The sequence below is a fragment of the Cuculus canorus genome, chromosome 18 (genome assembly GCF_017976375.1).
Source record: "Cuculus canorus isolate bCucCan1 chromosome 18, bCucCan1.pri, whole genome shotgun sequence".
In the NCBI taxonomy this organism is placed as follows: domain Eukaryota; kingdom Metazoa; phylum Chordata; class Aves; order Cuculiformes; family Cuculidae; genus Cuculus; species Cuculus canorus.
Window position 1 is genome coordinate 3,678,849 of NC_071418.1, and position 14,830 is coordinate 3,693,678.

At 40.9% G+C, this 14,830-nt stretch overlaps 1 protein-coding gene across 2 annotated transcripts in view; it reads right to left on the bottom strand.

Annotated features, from left to right (window-relative positions):
- Positions 1–133: 133 nt before the first annotated feature.
- The window catches only part of SMURF2 (SMAD specific E3 ubiquitin protein ligase 2), a 60,071-nt gene continuing 45,374 nt past the window's right edge, over positions 134–14,830 (bottom strand). For both annotated transcript variants that reach the window (XM_054082974.1, XM_054082976.1), the window contains exons 10-19: positions 14,019–14,177; positions 9,601–9,811; positions 8,274–8,377; positions 7,223–7,337; positions 6,618–6,796; positions 6,044–6,181; positions 5,740–5,860; positions 4,140–4,341; positions 3,587–3,662; positions 134–3,172 (exon numbers count right to left, since the gene is read on the bottom strand). In XM_054082974.1, coding sequence (XP_053938949.1) covers positions 3,073–3,172; positions 3,587–3,662; positions 4,140–4,341; positions 5,740–5,860; positions 6,044–6,181; positions 6,618–6,796; positions 7,223–7,337; positions 8,274–8,377; positions 9,601–9,811; positions 14,019–14,177 — 1,405 coding nt within the window. In that variant the 3' untranslated portion in view covers positions 134–3,072. The remainder of the gene's footprint in view (positions 3,173–3,586; positions 3,663–4,139; positions 4,342–5,739; positions 5,861–6,043; positions 6,182–6,617; positions 6,797–7,222; positions 7,338–8,273; positions 8,378–9,600; positions 9,812–14,018; positions 14,178–14,830) is intronic.

Consider the following 14,830-nt stretch of genomic DNA (forward strand, 5'->3'; position numbering starts at 1 on the left):
CCATTACAAAACTCTTTACACCGAGAAATTAAATCCTCTGAAACTCGACTGTGTTCTGTATATTTGAAATCTACAAAAGTCACTGTTCATAATTAAACATTCATAATGAAAAGCAACAGCATAAAACCATGATGTGACATCTCTCTAAAACAACTAAAGACCGGATAAAGTAAAACCCAGTAAGAGGGACGCGCTGAAATAAATATTCACATTAATCATGGGGTGAAAGTCCAAAGTTAAAATGCAATATTAGGCTTAGCACCTTTCTGAGGGGGAAAGTAGCTGACACGATCTTGAAACTAAATTTTGCAAAGGAATCAACCCTTTAACATTTTCATCCGAGAGGCGATGAGGTGCTTTAGTTAAAGCTCTCAGTCATTATGAAGGTAGAAAGGCACTCAAAATACTCGATATGTTCTTCCTCATTTGTCAGCTAAGTCAAATGTACTTAGTTTAGTTTTGCCTAGAATATATTAAATTTACAATATTTATCTGTGGCAGTTCAAAAAATTTCTGTGCCATATCAAAATGTTTGGTAGCTCAAACACGTACGGCTAAGGCTGCTGTGAAAATGAATGGCATTTGTCAGCTGATTTAGAGGCCCCTTCTGCAGAGCTGTCTCCTCCCTCCTCCGCAATGCCTTTTAACGCAAGGGCGGCCGTCGCTCTGCACTCAGTGTCTCTCCCAGCCTCAACAGGCCGACAGGGAGAAGGTTCCTGGGAGCAGGAGAAACCGTTGGGAGATGCCTCAAGGATAGTCCTTGAACGGGGAGACGGCTGCTGCAGAGGGAGCGGCAGCGCCTTCCCCTCCAACCACCCAAGAGAGCCCTCCTGCCTTCTCCGTTTTACATTTCACGACCGGGGAGGCCGCGGGTGTAGCCGGAGTGGGGAATAAACCACTTCTACAAGACTGGGGTCTCTGTCCTGGGAAGGGTGGTCAGAAGAACCTGTCTCTGCAAAGTCTCCATGAAGAGCAATTCGCATCGCGCTCAAGACTCACACGGGTCTTTGGGAGCGTCCCAAGCGGCAACCCCAGGCACAGGCAGCTGTACGGGGCGAAAACCAGCCTCCTGCGCTCTCCCAGGCAACCCGGACACAGGCTCCTCTGGGAACAGCACTGCCTGGAAGCCACGAATCAGGGATCCCGACTGGAGCTGCAAAGGCACCGGCCATTTTACACGAGTGCAACAGTCCCTTGAAATGAGGGAAAAAAGAGCCTGATCGGGTTCAAACCTGGCTGTCAAAGCAGGTTTCTCGGTTTTGTTTACATCCCTAAGCAGCCTCTCCGCAGCCAGCCCAGAATGGGAAACAAGTCTCCCAGAACAAGCCTTCCAGCAACAGCTGTACAAAAAAAATAATCAAAGGAACATGTGGATTTGGCTCACCGGATTCTTACCACAACTCGACAAAAGCAGTCCATCGCCCGCTACGCTAACGCACAACATCCAGTAGTCGTTCGCTCGCTGTGGCAGTCAGACTTGGCAGAACAGAACTAAGGTTAAGCTCCCCAGAACAGACAGAAAATGAGCTACGTCGCTGTGTGACTTACGCTGCAAAACCAGAACAGCTCTCTACGCCCCATTCTTTCAGCACTGCTGATACCCTCGACTTCCTTCTCATAGGTAGTACAAAAGTAGCGCAGATTTGATGATTAATGATAACCTAAGTTAGAAAACCACAATGCTGATATAAAAAAAAAAATGCTATTTCTTCCAAATATCCACACGGCTGAGAGGAGAATGCCACCATCTCGTACGCAGACCGATTCACCTACAGACCACGAGCATCACACAGAGCTTCACTGAGAATTCCCAAACTAACGTCAAAAGTTCAGTTCCCTCCACTGGTAGTGCATTTTATTCCTTTGAAGAGATCAACCCATGTTATAATTCATATATATACTTACTTCCATCCCTACAATCAATAAATTATGTGCTTTTAAAACCTCATTCTCCAAGCACATTACACATATTTCAGTTAAAACACCATTTTTCCTTAGCTGTAACTGAAACCCACATGTCACGAGCAGCTGGACAAAGATTACGACATGTTTTACCTGATTCATCTTTAGCATCAACAAACACATCACGTGATTTGGCTGCATTCAAACACGCTTTGGTTGACTGGACAGGATGGGTTCTGAAACAAAGTGCCGATGGGCTCCTGCTGGCAAATACGGCCTCATCAGCACGCTTAAAAAGTTGAAAAATGCAGTGTTTAAAGTCAAAAGCAACAACAAATACTCTTGACAGGCTTGTTTTAAAAAAAAAAATGCTGTTTTAAAAAAATCAAAACGCCTACTGTTCATTAAAAAAGGTCAATTCCGCACGGTAACACAAGAACTGTCCCAAATACAGCATGTGTCGCTCACAAGAAATTCTGTTTAAGGAATCTGACAAGTGATATAAATAGGACCCCAAAACATCGTATTTGTAATTCATGCTTGAAAAATATAAAAAAAGCCCCCTGTGGTAACAGTTCAGTTGAATTTACATTGCAGAATATAATGTTTTACTATAAGAAAATGCAGTTAACATGTAAGTGGCTTTAATTAAAAAGATTAATGATTCTTTCAGCCAATTTTATGCAAAGTTAGAATAATCCAAAATATTTCTTTTCCAAAAATAGCAGGTATAGATGCTGTTCAGTATCATACACTGAAAACAGGCTGAAACGTGACTTGTACCGACTGCTGAAGTTGTGTCTTGGTATCTGAGAATAGAAATCAGGTAGGCAAATAGAATAGATTACCTTTTACAAAAATAGTAGTAGTCTTTAAGTATAGAATACTGCTTAACTGTTGAAATGTAGGAAAAGTCAGCATTCTGTGTGTTCAAGATATTAGTTTTTAATAGCAGCTGAATGATCCCGTGGCGGGAACCACGGAACCGATTTTCTTGAAATAAAAAAAAAAAACATAAAAAAAATTCCAAAGTTGTCCTTTCCCTCCCAATGTCCGAGTGTAGAAAAGGGAAAGGTTCCTGTATTTCAAGCATTTCTTGAGTCATGGCTGAGGGAAGGGCTTTCTGGCTGACAGGAGTATAAATAGAGTCTCGGGTGAGTCTGCGAAGGGTCATTCCACAGCAAACCCGCAGGTTTCTTCAATGGCAGTTAGCAGCTTCTCGTATAGCTTGTCGTAGCTCTCGTAAGGAGGAATGTCTATTCGGTTAAAGCTGTGGAGAAAAGAAACATCTCAGCTGTCTGAAATTCAGGCATCACCTGGGAAGGTACTGGCGCACTTTAACCCACTTGAGACAACACCAAAGCAAGACCTAACAAGGGCAACGGGATTTCTACGAGGAAAATCTGTCTCTGGTTTTCACAACTTTACTCCTCAGAGGAGGACGGGTGGGGGAAAAAAGAAACATGACTGCTTAAAATACCATAGAATCAAAGAATGGTTTGGGTTGGAAGAGACCTCAAAGCCCATCCAGTCCCACCCCTTGCCATGGGCAGGGACACCTCCCACTGGATCAGTTTGCTCCAAGTCCCATCCAACCTGGCCTTGAACCCCTCCTGAACACCTGCAGAGACAGCAAACTGGTCTTAATCTGTATGTCACAATAGAGGCTCAAAAAAAATCTTACCAGGTATGAGCTTTTGGCAAATTATTAGTGCTGGCATCGATCTGGTGTATTGTAAATAGTCGTGGGCCTGCAGCACCTGAAAATCCAAAAAGATCTCCGCTACTGCTGTGTTGCATAACATGAAATGTCTTTGTTACACTGTGACAACACAAAAAGTAACTAAAACCACAAAAAAGAAAAGCTGATTGACAACGTTGAAATCATAAAAAAGCAGGAAAAGACAAACTCAGGGTGCCTATGGGACAGCTTCTGCCTCTCCACCCACAACTGATAACCAGGCAGTTATTTAAACCACTGAAAGATCCACAAAAGCAAAGCACTGACAAAGAAGAATGAAATACCTGTTTCACACAGTGCACTACATAGTTCTAACAGTTTGTAATTCAGCTTCTCGCACTCTTCCTACAGAACACGTGTACATCTCTGTCCCCGCGCTGTACCGGCTCTGGACTAGTGGCCAGATCCAGTCTCATTTTCAGCTGATGTTTGTGCGATTCATCCCTTTGCTTCATCCAAGTACAGGCGTTTGCCGTTACCCCTGGAGAAACCTTACCTTGTAATGCCTTGAAGCCCTGCAGAGGCACTCGGGATGAGCCAGTCACAAACTGGAGAAGTCGCGCTCTCCTCTCTTCATCGAAAAACTCCACAGCTTTCCAGAACCATTTCACGATGTTGCTGTCAGGGGTACAGTGTTTCAACCTCGTATTTGCCTTCCAGTCATTAACATCAATTTTTCCCAGTCCACAAATGATAAGCTGTAAATTTAAAAAAGAATTAAATATTTCATTATTCATCAATATAAGAATGGTTTTGGAGCTGGCTAAATGACGATGAAGTGATATTGAAAAATCAACAGATTTGATACCAAAGGCTAATTACAGCCTCTCACTAATCTTAAGTAACGCAGAAATGTAACTTTTATACTTTTTTATCTTATTTTTTAAATGGCCTCATTTATGGTTTAATAAAAATTAACCATTTCATAAGCTTATATGAAAGTGGCTCAACCTGTCAATTAAATAACAGAAGTGCAGATTCTGCCCGTGTGTGAAAGGGCACCAATAATGCATGTCTGAACTCGGTGTTTCTTTGCTAAGGCTGCACATCAGCTGTTTCAACTCTAGACTCCTAAAAGTAAGTTCTTGTCACACTGTGCACGGAATACAAATCAGGCGCCTCTGCTGACCAAGAGCTTTCAGCGCTTCTAAAATGAAGCTCCACAATAGACCAGTTTCAGCTCAACACGGCTGGGATTAGGAAAACATTTTCTAGTGACCTTCCCCTCTCTCGTTCTGCATCTGCAAAATGTTTTCTGGGCTAACAGCACGGCTGGCTCACTGGTGGTGAATATTTAGGATAGAAGAACAATCGCTGACATCAAGGCAACAGAAGAAAGCAAGAATAATTCACCTTGTGGTCATTTTACTTTGCAAAAGCCTCAGCTCCACAGCTAACAGACGGTATGTTAGACTTCAGTTTTAAAACAATATTGGGATCTCTGGGATTCGCCTGAGAGGATATAGATTGTTTGGATGCCAATCTCGACATTTTGTAGCACGTCTGTTGGTGACAGCACCAGACAATGCCCTTCCGTCTGCTGTATTTACAGGGCCAGGTAAGCCTGGCAAAACTCAGCCCTGTAAAACCACACAGCTGCCTGACACCAAAGTCAGAGCAGTGCGCTGCGAGGGCTGGGAGCAAGTGGTGGGAGGTGGAAGAGAGAGAGACTATTTTCCTGCCAGCGCTGAATTTAATATTGCAAAACTGCACCTTGAGAGATGTGCAAAACCATCATCTCTGCTGGAGTAACGCTCTCCAAAACAGTCTGAGGTCATGGCAGATACTTGTTGATAGGTTCGGCAGGGTTTTCAGGTATAGGAAGGGGACTTCTCTTCCGCTTCTGTGGTCGCTACGAAATGCCACCTTGAGAAACACTCTCGTAGCTCACAGCGGAAGGCAGGTGCAATCTCAGTGACTATGTGACCTGGTAACCCCTTATAACTGTAAGAAAAGCAACTGTATTTCTAGTTACGGTGCACCTGCAAGCCCCTAATGTGCTGGGGATACAACTTCGCACGTTCTTCAGTCTCCAAAGAACACCTCAGGCTTTCCCTGTTACACTTGATGACATAATGCAACATAAGTGGACTGACCTCTAACTCCTTCTCATCAAATGTCTTCAGCAGATGTTGTGGGATTACTTCATTAAATCCCTTCTGTAGAGCCAGAAACTGAGCTTCAATTCCTCGTAAGAATCGCCAGTTCACATAAAGTCTGCAAACAAACACAAATTGGTTTTGTGAAAGATGCATTCAAATACCATAAACCTGCAATTTATCGAGCCAAAAAGAAAAAAGTATTACTGACGGGAAGACAAAACTGTCAATTATTTCTGATAAGTCAAAGTTTCCCCCTCGCATAGGAATATACAACACTTTGGAAAAGATATTGATGTACCTGACGTATTCCTTTTTGTTTTCCTCTGTCACAGGGATGCTTTTGCCATTGGGTTTCAGTTCATGTTGAATGATTTCCCCGTAGGCGTTGTGTTCTACGCAAAACGTATGGTCCAAGACTCCCGTGATATCATTCTCACTGGTGGAAAGAAATAAGCAAGTGATTCAGCAAAACCATCTTCTGCACATACGTTACAGCCAGAACACAGCGGACAGACAGCACATGTCGAATCACTGCTTGAAAGCAAAAGGTGAACATACCTCTTTGCTACAGTATATTTTTAAACCATTATCAGAGTTTCAACATTATATTTTAATAATGTTACTGCTAGAAATAGTCAAAATTAATAAATCAAAATTTGTGAACTGAGCCCTTCACAGCTCAGTAATCTTTTATCTCCCCTCTACCCCCAAATCTGAGCATGTTAGGCCTTAAAAGAATCTGATTTGTTTCTTAAATCTGCATAGGCAGGAGATCAAAATAAACTTAGCTTCTTTTCATCTGGATTTAGGAACATTATCACACATTAACTAAGACAGAATTTTAATGCTATAAGAGAATTCACAATACATACAGTATCCAGACTAAGCTGTTGTGAAGATCAGGGTCAACCAATTCCATATCATCCAGAGTAATCGGCTTCCCTAGCAACTGCTTATAGAAAGGCAACGTGAAGCCCCCATCAATATAGTGTCCGTGAAACACAGCCATCCCCATTATCCGTCCAACGAAATGGAAATAGGATAAGTGTTCCTAGAATAGAAAGAAAAGACTGAGCCATTCAGCTAAACAAGACCTCCAGCTTCTATTTACAGAATATAAAATGAAATTTCAATACAAAGAAAAAAACGCAAAACATCCAGGGCTTTTTGTTTTGTTTGCTTTTATACACAGTGCGCTGACTGCGTTGCTTCCAGTCCAGAAGTCTTACTATTAAGAACCAAAATAAACTTAATTTTTCCCAAAGGAAGCATAAATTGACATCTTACAGAAAATTAAGAACACATTTGAGAAGATTCTTTGATCAGTACTAAAAAGAAATTATCATATTATTGCACAAATACAGTCTCCAGCAATGCTAATGTGAGAATTCGGTTCCTAAGCCCAGAACGCTCTCCAGATGTATTTGATTTCTAGGCACAAAACGATCGTTTACAGAACGGATGTTACCAGTCCTACCGGGTTGACTGCAGAGTCTGGGTTGATTTGCAGCGTATAGATATCATCTCGGGAGTATTGGAAGAGACCATAATATGGATTCAACATTTCATGGGACAATAGGTAAAGCCACTCCCTGAAGAAAACAAAATCATTCATTGTGTAGGCATATGCATTCCTACAGTGAGAATCTTTAGAAAAGACTACGAATATTATAAATCTTACTGTTAAACATAAGTGCAAAAGAAGTTATCTCTGAATGTGCTTAGATAAGGCTGAAATTGGAATTGTTTTTACTGGCTCAGTAACTGCACAGCACCTGACAGCTGACGTATTTCCCAGCTTTCCAAGATTTTTCTCCAAGACAGTTCCTGACTATGATTCTCCTTCACCCATGATGCACTAAGAAGACACTCTGTATTCTATCAACTGCACTACAGAGGCATTCGAGTCAAAGCTTTTAATATAAACTCTCTTCAGGTCACGGATATATGTAATGACCACAGGTGTAGGATGAAACGGCCTCAAGTTGTGCCAGGGGAGGTTTAGACTGGAGATTAGGAAAATTTCTTTACTTAAAGGGCGGTGAAGCATTGGAACCAGCTGCCCAGGGAAGTGGTGGAGTCTCCATCCCCTGGAGGTGTTAAAAAGGAGTGTAGAGGTGGCATTTCAGGACCTGGTTTAATAGGCACAGTGGTGTTGGGCTGACAGGTGGACCTGACGATCTCAGAGGTCTTTTCCAACTTTAATGATTCTACGAACTAAAGTTTTAATTACATGTTCACAAATCACCAAATAATGGCCTATGAATTAGGAAAACTGTAACGCTTTCTAGTTTGGTCTTCCTATATTCACATATGGAAGGCAGCAAAGGCTCTACGGCGCACAGACCAGAAACAAAATCCATGCCGAAAAATACTAGCAGATACTCTGGAAAACAGCACACAACACCATCTGCAACTTCGTTTTTTAAACACTATTATTATCACAATCTACTACGAGGACTCAAAGCATAGGTGCAGTTGGTGGGGTTGGGCTTCAGGAGGAAAGGGAGAGCAGACCAACTGTTTACCTGGCAACACCTCCATAATCCAGACCTTCCTCCCCACGAAACTTTATCATTAATCGTTTCCACAGGTCTTTCGGCCTCATCTTCATGACTTGCCTGTAGGATTCCTGTAAACACAATAATTTCTTTTATTAACTGCTATTTACAGACAAGAAGCTACTACTGTTTATTAGAAATGGAGACAGTCTCAGACCTAAACTCTGAAGAGGATAATACTTTCCTAGATACCAGTTTCTCAAATCACAGAGAGCTAGTTAGTTGTCTACAAATGTGATTACACTTGTCCAATAAAACAGATAAGTGAGAAGAACTGCCGTCTGTTATATTTGCAGAGGTGTACAGTGATCAGAACGTTCTCTCTTTCTCACATAAACTACAAAATATTAAAATCTGCGTCAGTAAACTTTTGTTTTGCACAAAGGCTCACAATTTTTGCAGGCTGCAAAAACAACAGTGGAGATTTTACTCTGGAGACAACACACACGCAAACCTTCAGGAAGCATCTTAAAAAAAAAAGGATCAATGCCATCCCAATAAATCTACAGAATTATTCTGCAGGGGGTTGGAACTACCTGATGCTTAAGGTCCCTTCCAACCCTAACTATTCTAAGATCCTATGATTCTAGTCCTCTATCAGGAAGATTTCACTTAAAAAACACAAAAAGAAAGCTGAAAGAGGCCAGTTTTTAAAAAGGAACTAAACCAAAAAAGTATATTTTTTTTATTTACGTTGAGTATGGCTGCCCCAGTCTCTGGCTTCGCAAAACAGAAGAGGGAGGTGTGTCTGGGACCCAACATACTCAACTGAGTTTTCAGAACAAGAATGTAATACAGTAACTTTCACTGCAGCACAGCAGCCTTTCCTCCTTTTTTTTTAAAGCTGATTATGAACCAATTTGACTCTCTCTAAAGGGAAGACCAACACAAATCTTTCTTGGCCAAAAAAAACTGTGACAACACAGTGGGGCTATCAAGTTTGTGGGTGGGGTAAAAATGCAGCAGGGATGGGTGGGATGGGTGATAGTTCTGAAGAGGACAGACTGTTCTCCAAAAGAAGCCAGTGAATTATAACTGTGTTTAATCAATTCAGCAGAATTATGCTGCTGAATAACGTCACAGAATGAAAAGCAGCTATCCTGCTGTGAGCATCTCTGGTCATTCAGAAGTGCAGACAATTCCTAACGTCAGTCTGATTACGGAAAAAAAAAATATCAACCAGTAAAATTCCAGCTTCAAGATTTCACCTAACCGAATAACTTCTTTAGACAGTTATGAACAACTCTCCTCCCTTTCCCTCAATGTTAAGAAATGGGTCAAATTCACAAATTACCTCAAAAATCTCTTCCCTGGAGACCTCAATACGACAGTGGCCAGCTTGGGGTTGTTGCTGCGACAGCTCTTGCCTCAGGATCTTGAGTTTCTGCACGAGGTCTCGCTTGTACCTCGGCACGGTCAGACACTCTGCCTCCTCTGGGAGCTGGCACAGGGACACGACCTGCTGCTGCTGCTGGTGCTGCTGATCTTTAAGTTGATTCTGGCGGCTAGAAACAAACACAGCTGTTAGCAGATATTCGAGTTATAGGTTCCCTGTTTTCTTCTGATGTTACAAAGGCTCAACCTTTAAGAAACTAAACTACTTTCAATTTACTATGATTATAACTGTGATTATGCTAAAAATGTCCGGGTCCCGTAAAAAATAAATGCAGAGATACTTTATCCTGCCTCAAGACATATGCTTCTGTCTTTCTTGGCAACCATCGGTTGTTTTTAGGGTTTGTTATTTCTATTAGTGCTACTCTACAAAGTATGTAAAAGGTAACAGCACTATATAATAAGGTACTATCCATACAATTTTACTACTAAGCTGCTGACACTGAATTTCTCAGATACCGTTGCCATATTTCCTTTGCGTGTTTTGCCTTCCTCCGTTTTAAAACTGGGGGATCTGCCAAACACTGCGCCTCTAATCTACAGTCAATACCATAGTCTGTTTTAAATGGCTTGTCTGAAAAAGAGAACGCTTACAGAAAGATGTTTGTACTGGCAGCTTGGCAAGGACCTTGTCCCTTGTACCTGGCCTAGTCTGGACCACAGGAATGTGGGAGTTCACATGGAATTAATTGGCACAGATAAACAAGTAGTTTTACTAGCGATTCTAAGAGATTTTGTAAATCTAACTTCTTACTAGGAAAAGTAAATGAATCGAGTTGCAGAGATGTCCTCTCTCATGTCGTTTCTTGTACACAGGAAGCGGATATTTTCATAGCTTTTTAGTACAGCATTTCCAAACAACACAGGATAAAAGCCGTGTTTTACCCAAACCATGAGAACATCTCTGTTTGGAACACATGAGAACACCCCCATTTACTGGATAAATAAGGAAGGTTACAATTCAGAATGTTTTCCAGTGGAACGTTAGTGAATTGTTTTTTTCAACATCAGAGACCAAAAAATATCAGATGGAACCAAAGGCAGTTTTTAATACATTTAAAAATTACAGCCTGTTGTCTGTTTTGAAATGAAGTCTACTCAAAGGCTCTCCTGGCCAACCAAGCTTCCCCTCCAGCAGGCTTCCACCGCAGGAACATTCAGAATTGGCAATTAAAAGGGGTGGGGGTGTTCCCAGTTTGCCCTGTGGTTCTGACAGCCCTTCTGTGACAGGCAAACCTTCTATTTAAACAACTTTGCACAAACCATCCTCAAGGGACCAGGAAACCTTTATCAGGAATCTTACAAGGCTAACATTTAAAAACCCCTGCAATGGCACCCATTGGAGATCACTTCAGCAAGAACTCAAAGATGAATGTGAATAATAACACCTCTTTATTCCTGGGCTCTAAAGAGGAAATAACACACAGAAGTCCTACTTGGTTACAACCTCCTAGGATGCAAAACTTCACAAGGTAGCAAAATCGATCAATTCTGTTAGTCCCACTGTTTTGTTGTTTGACTCTGGATTTTTCTTTTTAAAATAAGGCTACCTTAGCTTTATTCTCAAACTGATTGCATTGGTCTCACAATAAACTACAGTTATTTAAAGTCATCCTTGAGATATCAAGTCACTACAACAATTTATCTCTCAATGTGGTTCCAGAATATGGCTCTGTCATTTGTGCATTGTGCGTGGTGATTTCTTTTCACTTCTGCTTAGTTTTAAATACAACTCTCACGTAAACTGTATTTACTTGACATTCAAAATTAAAGTAAAATCACTGTTTTATCCTCTGAACTTTGTAATTCTGTATGACAGACACGTGGACGTATCCCTTGCCTATATCTACCAGAGAAGGTCATAATTATTTACTAAAGTGAGCGTATGTTCATACTCGCTGTAATGGTACAGAAGTGCCCTAAACACAAAGCTCAATGATGTCAGTCTTAAAGAAAATGTAATTTCAGAAACGAGCATGAACTACAGATCTGTGCATCAAACCAAACCGATCTAAACCAGGGCGGTACTAGCAGGAGAAAAATAAAATGCCATTCTCCATATTAGACTAAAAATAATAAGTGCAGCATTAGCTAAACAACCTGCAGTGTTTAAAGTTATTAAATCTAATTTCTCAGTGTGTTTTCACAGCTGAATGGCTACACTTGATTCTCTATGGTGCTTTAAGGATACAGCTAAGTGCTTTTCAGGTGCTGTAACTATCACAAGCTCTTGGCCAATATTTTAAAACAGAACTGACTAACGAGTTTGATTGTTTTCATAACTTACGATGTCATCACTGGACGAACAAACTGCTTTACTCAGCTCAGTAGAAACACCAGGATCATCGAGAGTAAACTTTTATTACGCCTTTGAATCTAAAACTCTATCACACCCATCCCACCCAAATACTGAACTTATTTCTCAGATAATTTACAAAATGTCAGGCCAAAGGCAAACTGCTATTTTTTTTTCTAAAAGAACACATAAGGAGGGGAGTTTAAGGAGCCAGGGGAGGGGGGGAAGCTTTCACATATCCTGTTTGGTGCAATAAAAGAATAAACACCAGGAAAGATTTATCAGGCAGCAGACTTTGCTGATGACACTGTTGGTTGAATTTCTGAAATCCTTCCCTAATGAAAGACAGATGTACAAATGAAAAACTGAAGTGTGCTTAGTAGTACTCCAAGTTTAAAGAAATGCAAAATGGTTCCGATTCTGGAACTTGAAAGTCAATTAGCATTTTCCAGATAAAAAGCTAGCTCTGTATTTGTCCTCTACAACACTTGTAGAACTAGGCACTAAGACCCTACTGCCATTTAAAAAGAAATCTACCTTGGAAAGGCATTTTTTCGGATATAGCCCAGTTAACTGAATTTTCTATAGTTTATCAATTGAACTGTTGTAGCCAGGAGGGTCTGAGGTTTTTCTCCGGGTAAAAGATCTAAATCTAAATTAATTAATGAACTTTTCTGTGTACCAAACAAACACACTCCTCCACTGCTAAATGTTTTTTCAAGATCGTGTTAATTTGAAACTAGCAACCTAAATTCAGCTAACATTAGCAGTGATTTCTTTTTTTTTTTAATTAAAGAACAAAAAAAAGACCCACAAGCGTCTGGATGATGGGAACTTACTGAAGTTCGGTAACATACATGTATATAACCAACGACTTCTCAAATTAAAATGCATATCTGTTAATATTCAGACTCTTCTCCGCTCGGGATGTTAAGTTCAAACGTATATTGGGCAAAGGCTAGACAGCTTTTATGTATTACACAAAAGAGAAGCTGACCTCCTGGCTATTACTTCCCATTCCTTGGTTTTGTCTTTTCAGTGCTTGTTCCCATTATTCTTTCCCTCCCAACGATTCACTTCCTTAAAATGAGGATTCCTCCTCTTTCCTCCTTGCTCAGGGCTGCTTGGTTTTCTATCTAACCAACTCTTCATTGTTCCTTCCACTTAACACCTACTCAGCACTTTACAGGTGTTTCCCAAGAGTAATAAAAGGTGTCTGTAGGAGAAACAATAGAGTCAAATTCCCGAGTAGCTTGGATAAACCGGCAGCCACGTCTATGCAAAAACATAAAGGAAACATTTGGTCGCTTTTCGGTTTCCATTTTCAGTAGAAAATCCCCTAGCATGAAATGAGACCCTAGGGAATAAAAACGAGGCAGAATTCTTTGGAGTTTCCCCTTCTCCTCTTAAAAGTGTAATAGAAAAGCGTGATATCAAAACACCAATGCAGAAAAAGCACCGTGCCTGTTTTACTTGATTCTTTCTGTAAAAAAATCTGAGTTAAATTATCAGGTTCTTATTTAGACAACATCCTAACTAGCCTCACTCTAGAACTGAAGGTAAAAGTTGCGTTATTTCTCCTTTATTCCAGGAGAGGGGTTGGGCACTCGTGCACCTTCGCCCAACTCATCAGCATTTCCCACCACTGGCTCCTGAATACAACCTCATATTATAAAACAAGTTCTCCCTAACTGTAAGCAGCCTGAGGTATAAAGAAAAGGGGAAAATGTCTCCCTTGCTGTTAGAAAAAACTCTACCGGCCAACATTTCCCACCGGAGAGCACTCGCTTTCCCCAGATCACAACGGCCTAAATGCTGCTAGACATTTTTTTTCCAAGAACAATCAAACCTGTCTCTGCTATGAAACAGTGAACTGGTGGGGTGTTAACGAGCACCCACTGCCACTATACTTTAAATACTACTGAATGGCAGAATACATCCCGATCTAGAATCTAGCACCCCTCAGGAGATGCTTGCTTTCCTCTGTTCCACTCAACGCGTGCCAGAGACTCCAGACTTACTTCAAGACTAAGTGCAAGTTAGCCGATAGCCGGGGATCTGTAAACTGCGTTGTCCTGTTGTTATGGTCAACAAAATAAACTCTGCCTGTTGCCGTATTTCGGATCTCCCATCCAGGAGGCAGTGGACCAAGCTCTTCACAATTGATGTTGCTAAGATCCCTGTGAAAACAAATATAAAATGAAAAAATACCTCAGCATTTGGCCTCCGAGCCAAACAAGCATAAATGTAACAGAACAATTCCATGAAGTCTGAGAAAATGTATTGTTTCAGAAACTTGATCTGTTCAGCTGGAATCACTGCTCCCAAGGTGCAAGCCCACCAAAGAAAAAACACATGCCCCAAACACATGCCGTGGGGAAAAAATTCTTATCAAATAACCTTCATTTTTACAAACTAACTTCAGATGTTAAATTAATACAGGCTTAAAACAAAAACAAAGACCATTGCCTTATTTGCCAAAATGGAATTGCAGTTCTACACCGATTCTGACAGAAAATATTTTTAAAACAACATTAGTCACGTAAGGAACTCTGAATCACACTTTAAAAACTCCTACAAAACAAAACGATATTTCTGAGGAGTTATACTTTCCATGAAGAACTACGCATGGGATACATGTGATTGCCACAGTTGGTTTTGCCCCTAAACCCCAAGTGCTGGTGGGAAGCAAACAGCTCTCTAGCAAAATATTTCAAATAAAATATCGTGTGAGCAGTGACTCAGTTGTGCCCTAAGCAATGCAGAGAGAGCTTAACAGGTCTCAAGAAATTTCTACTGAAATTAGGAAGATGTAGACTCATTCCAGTTCACC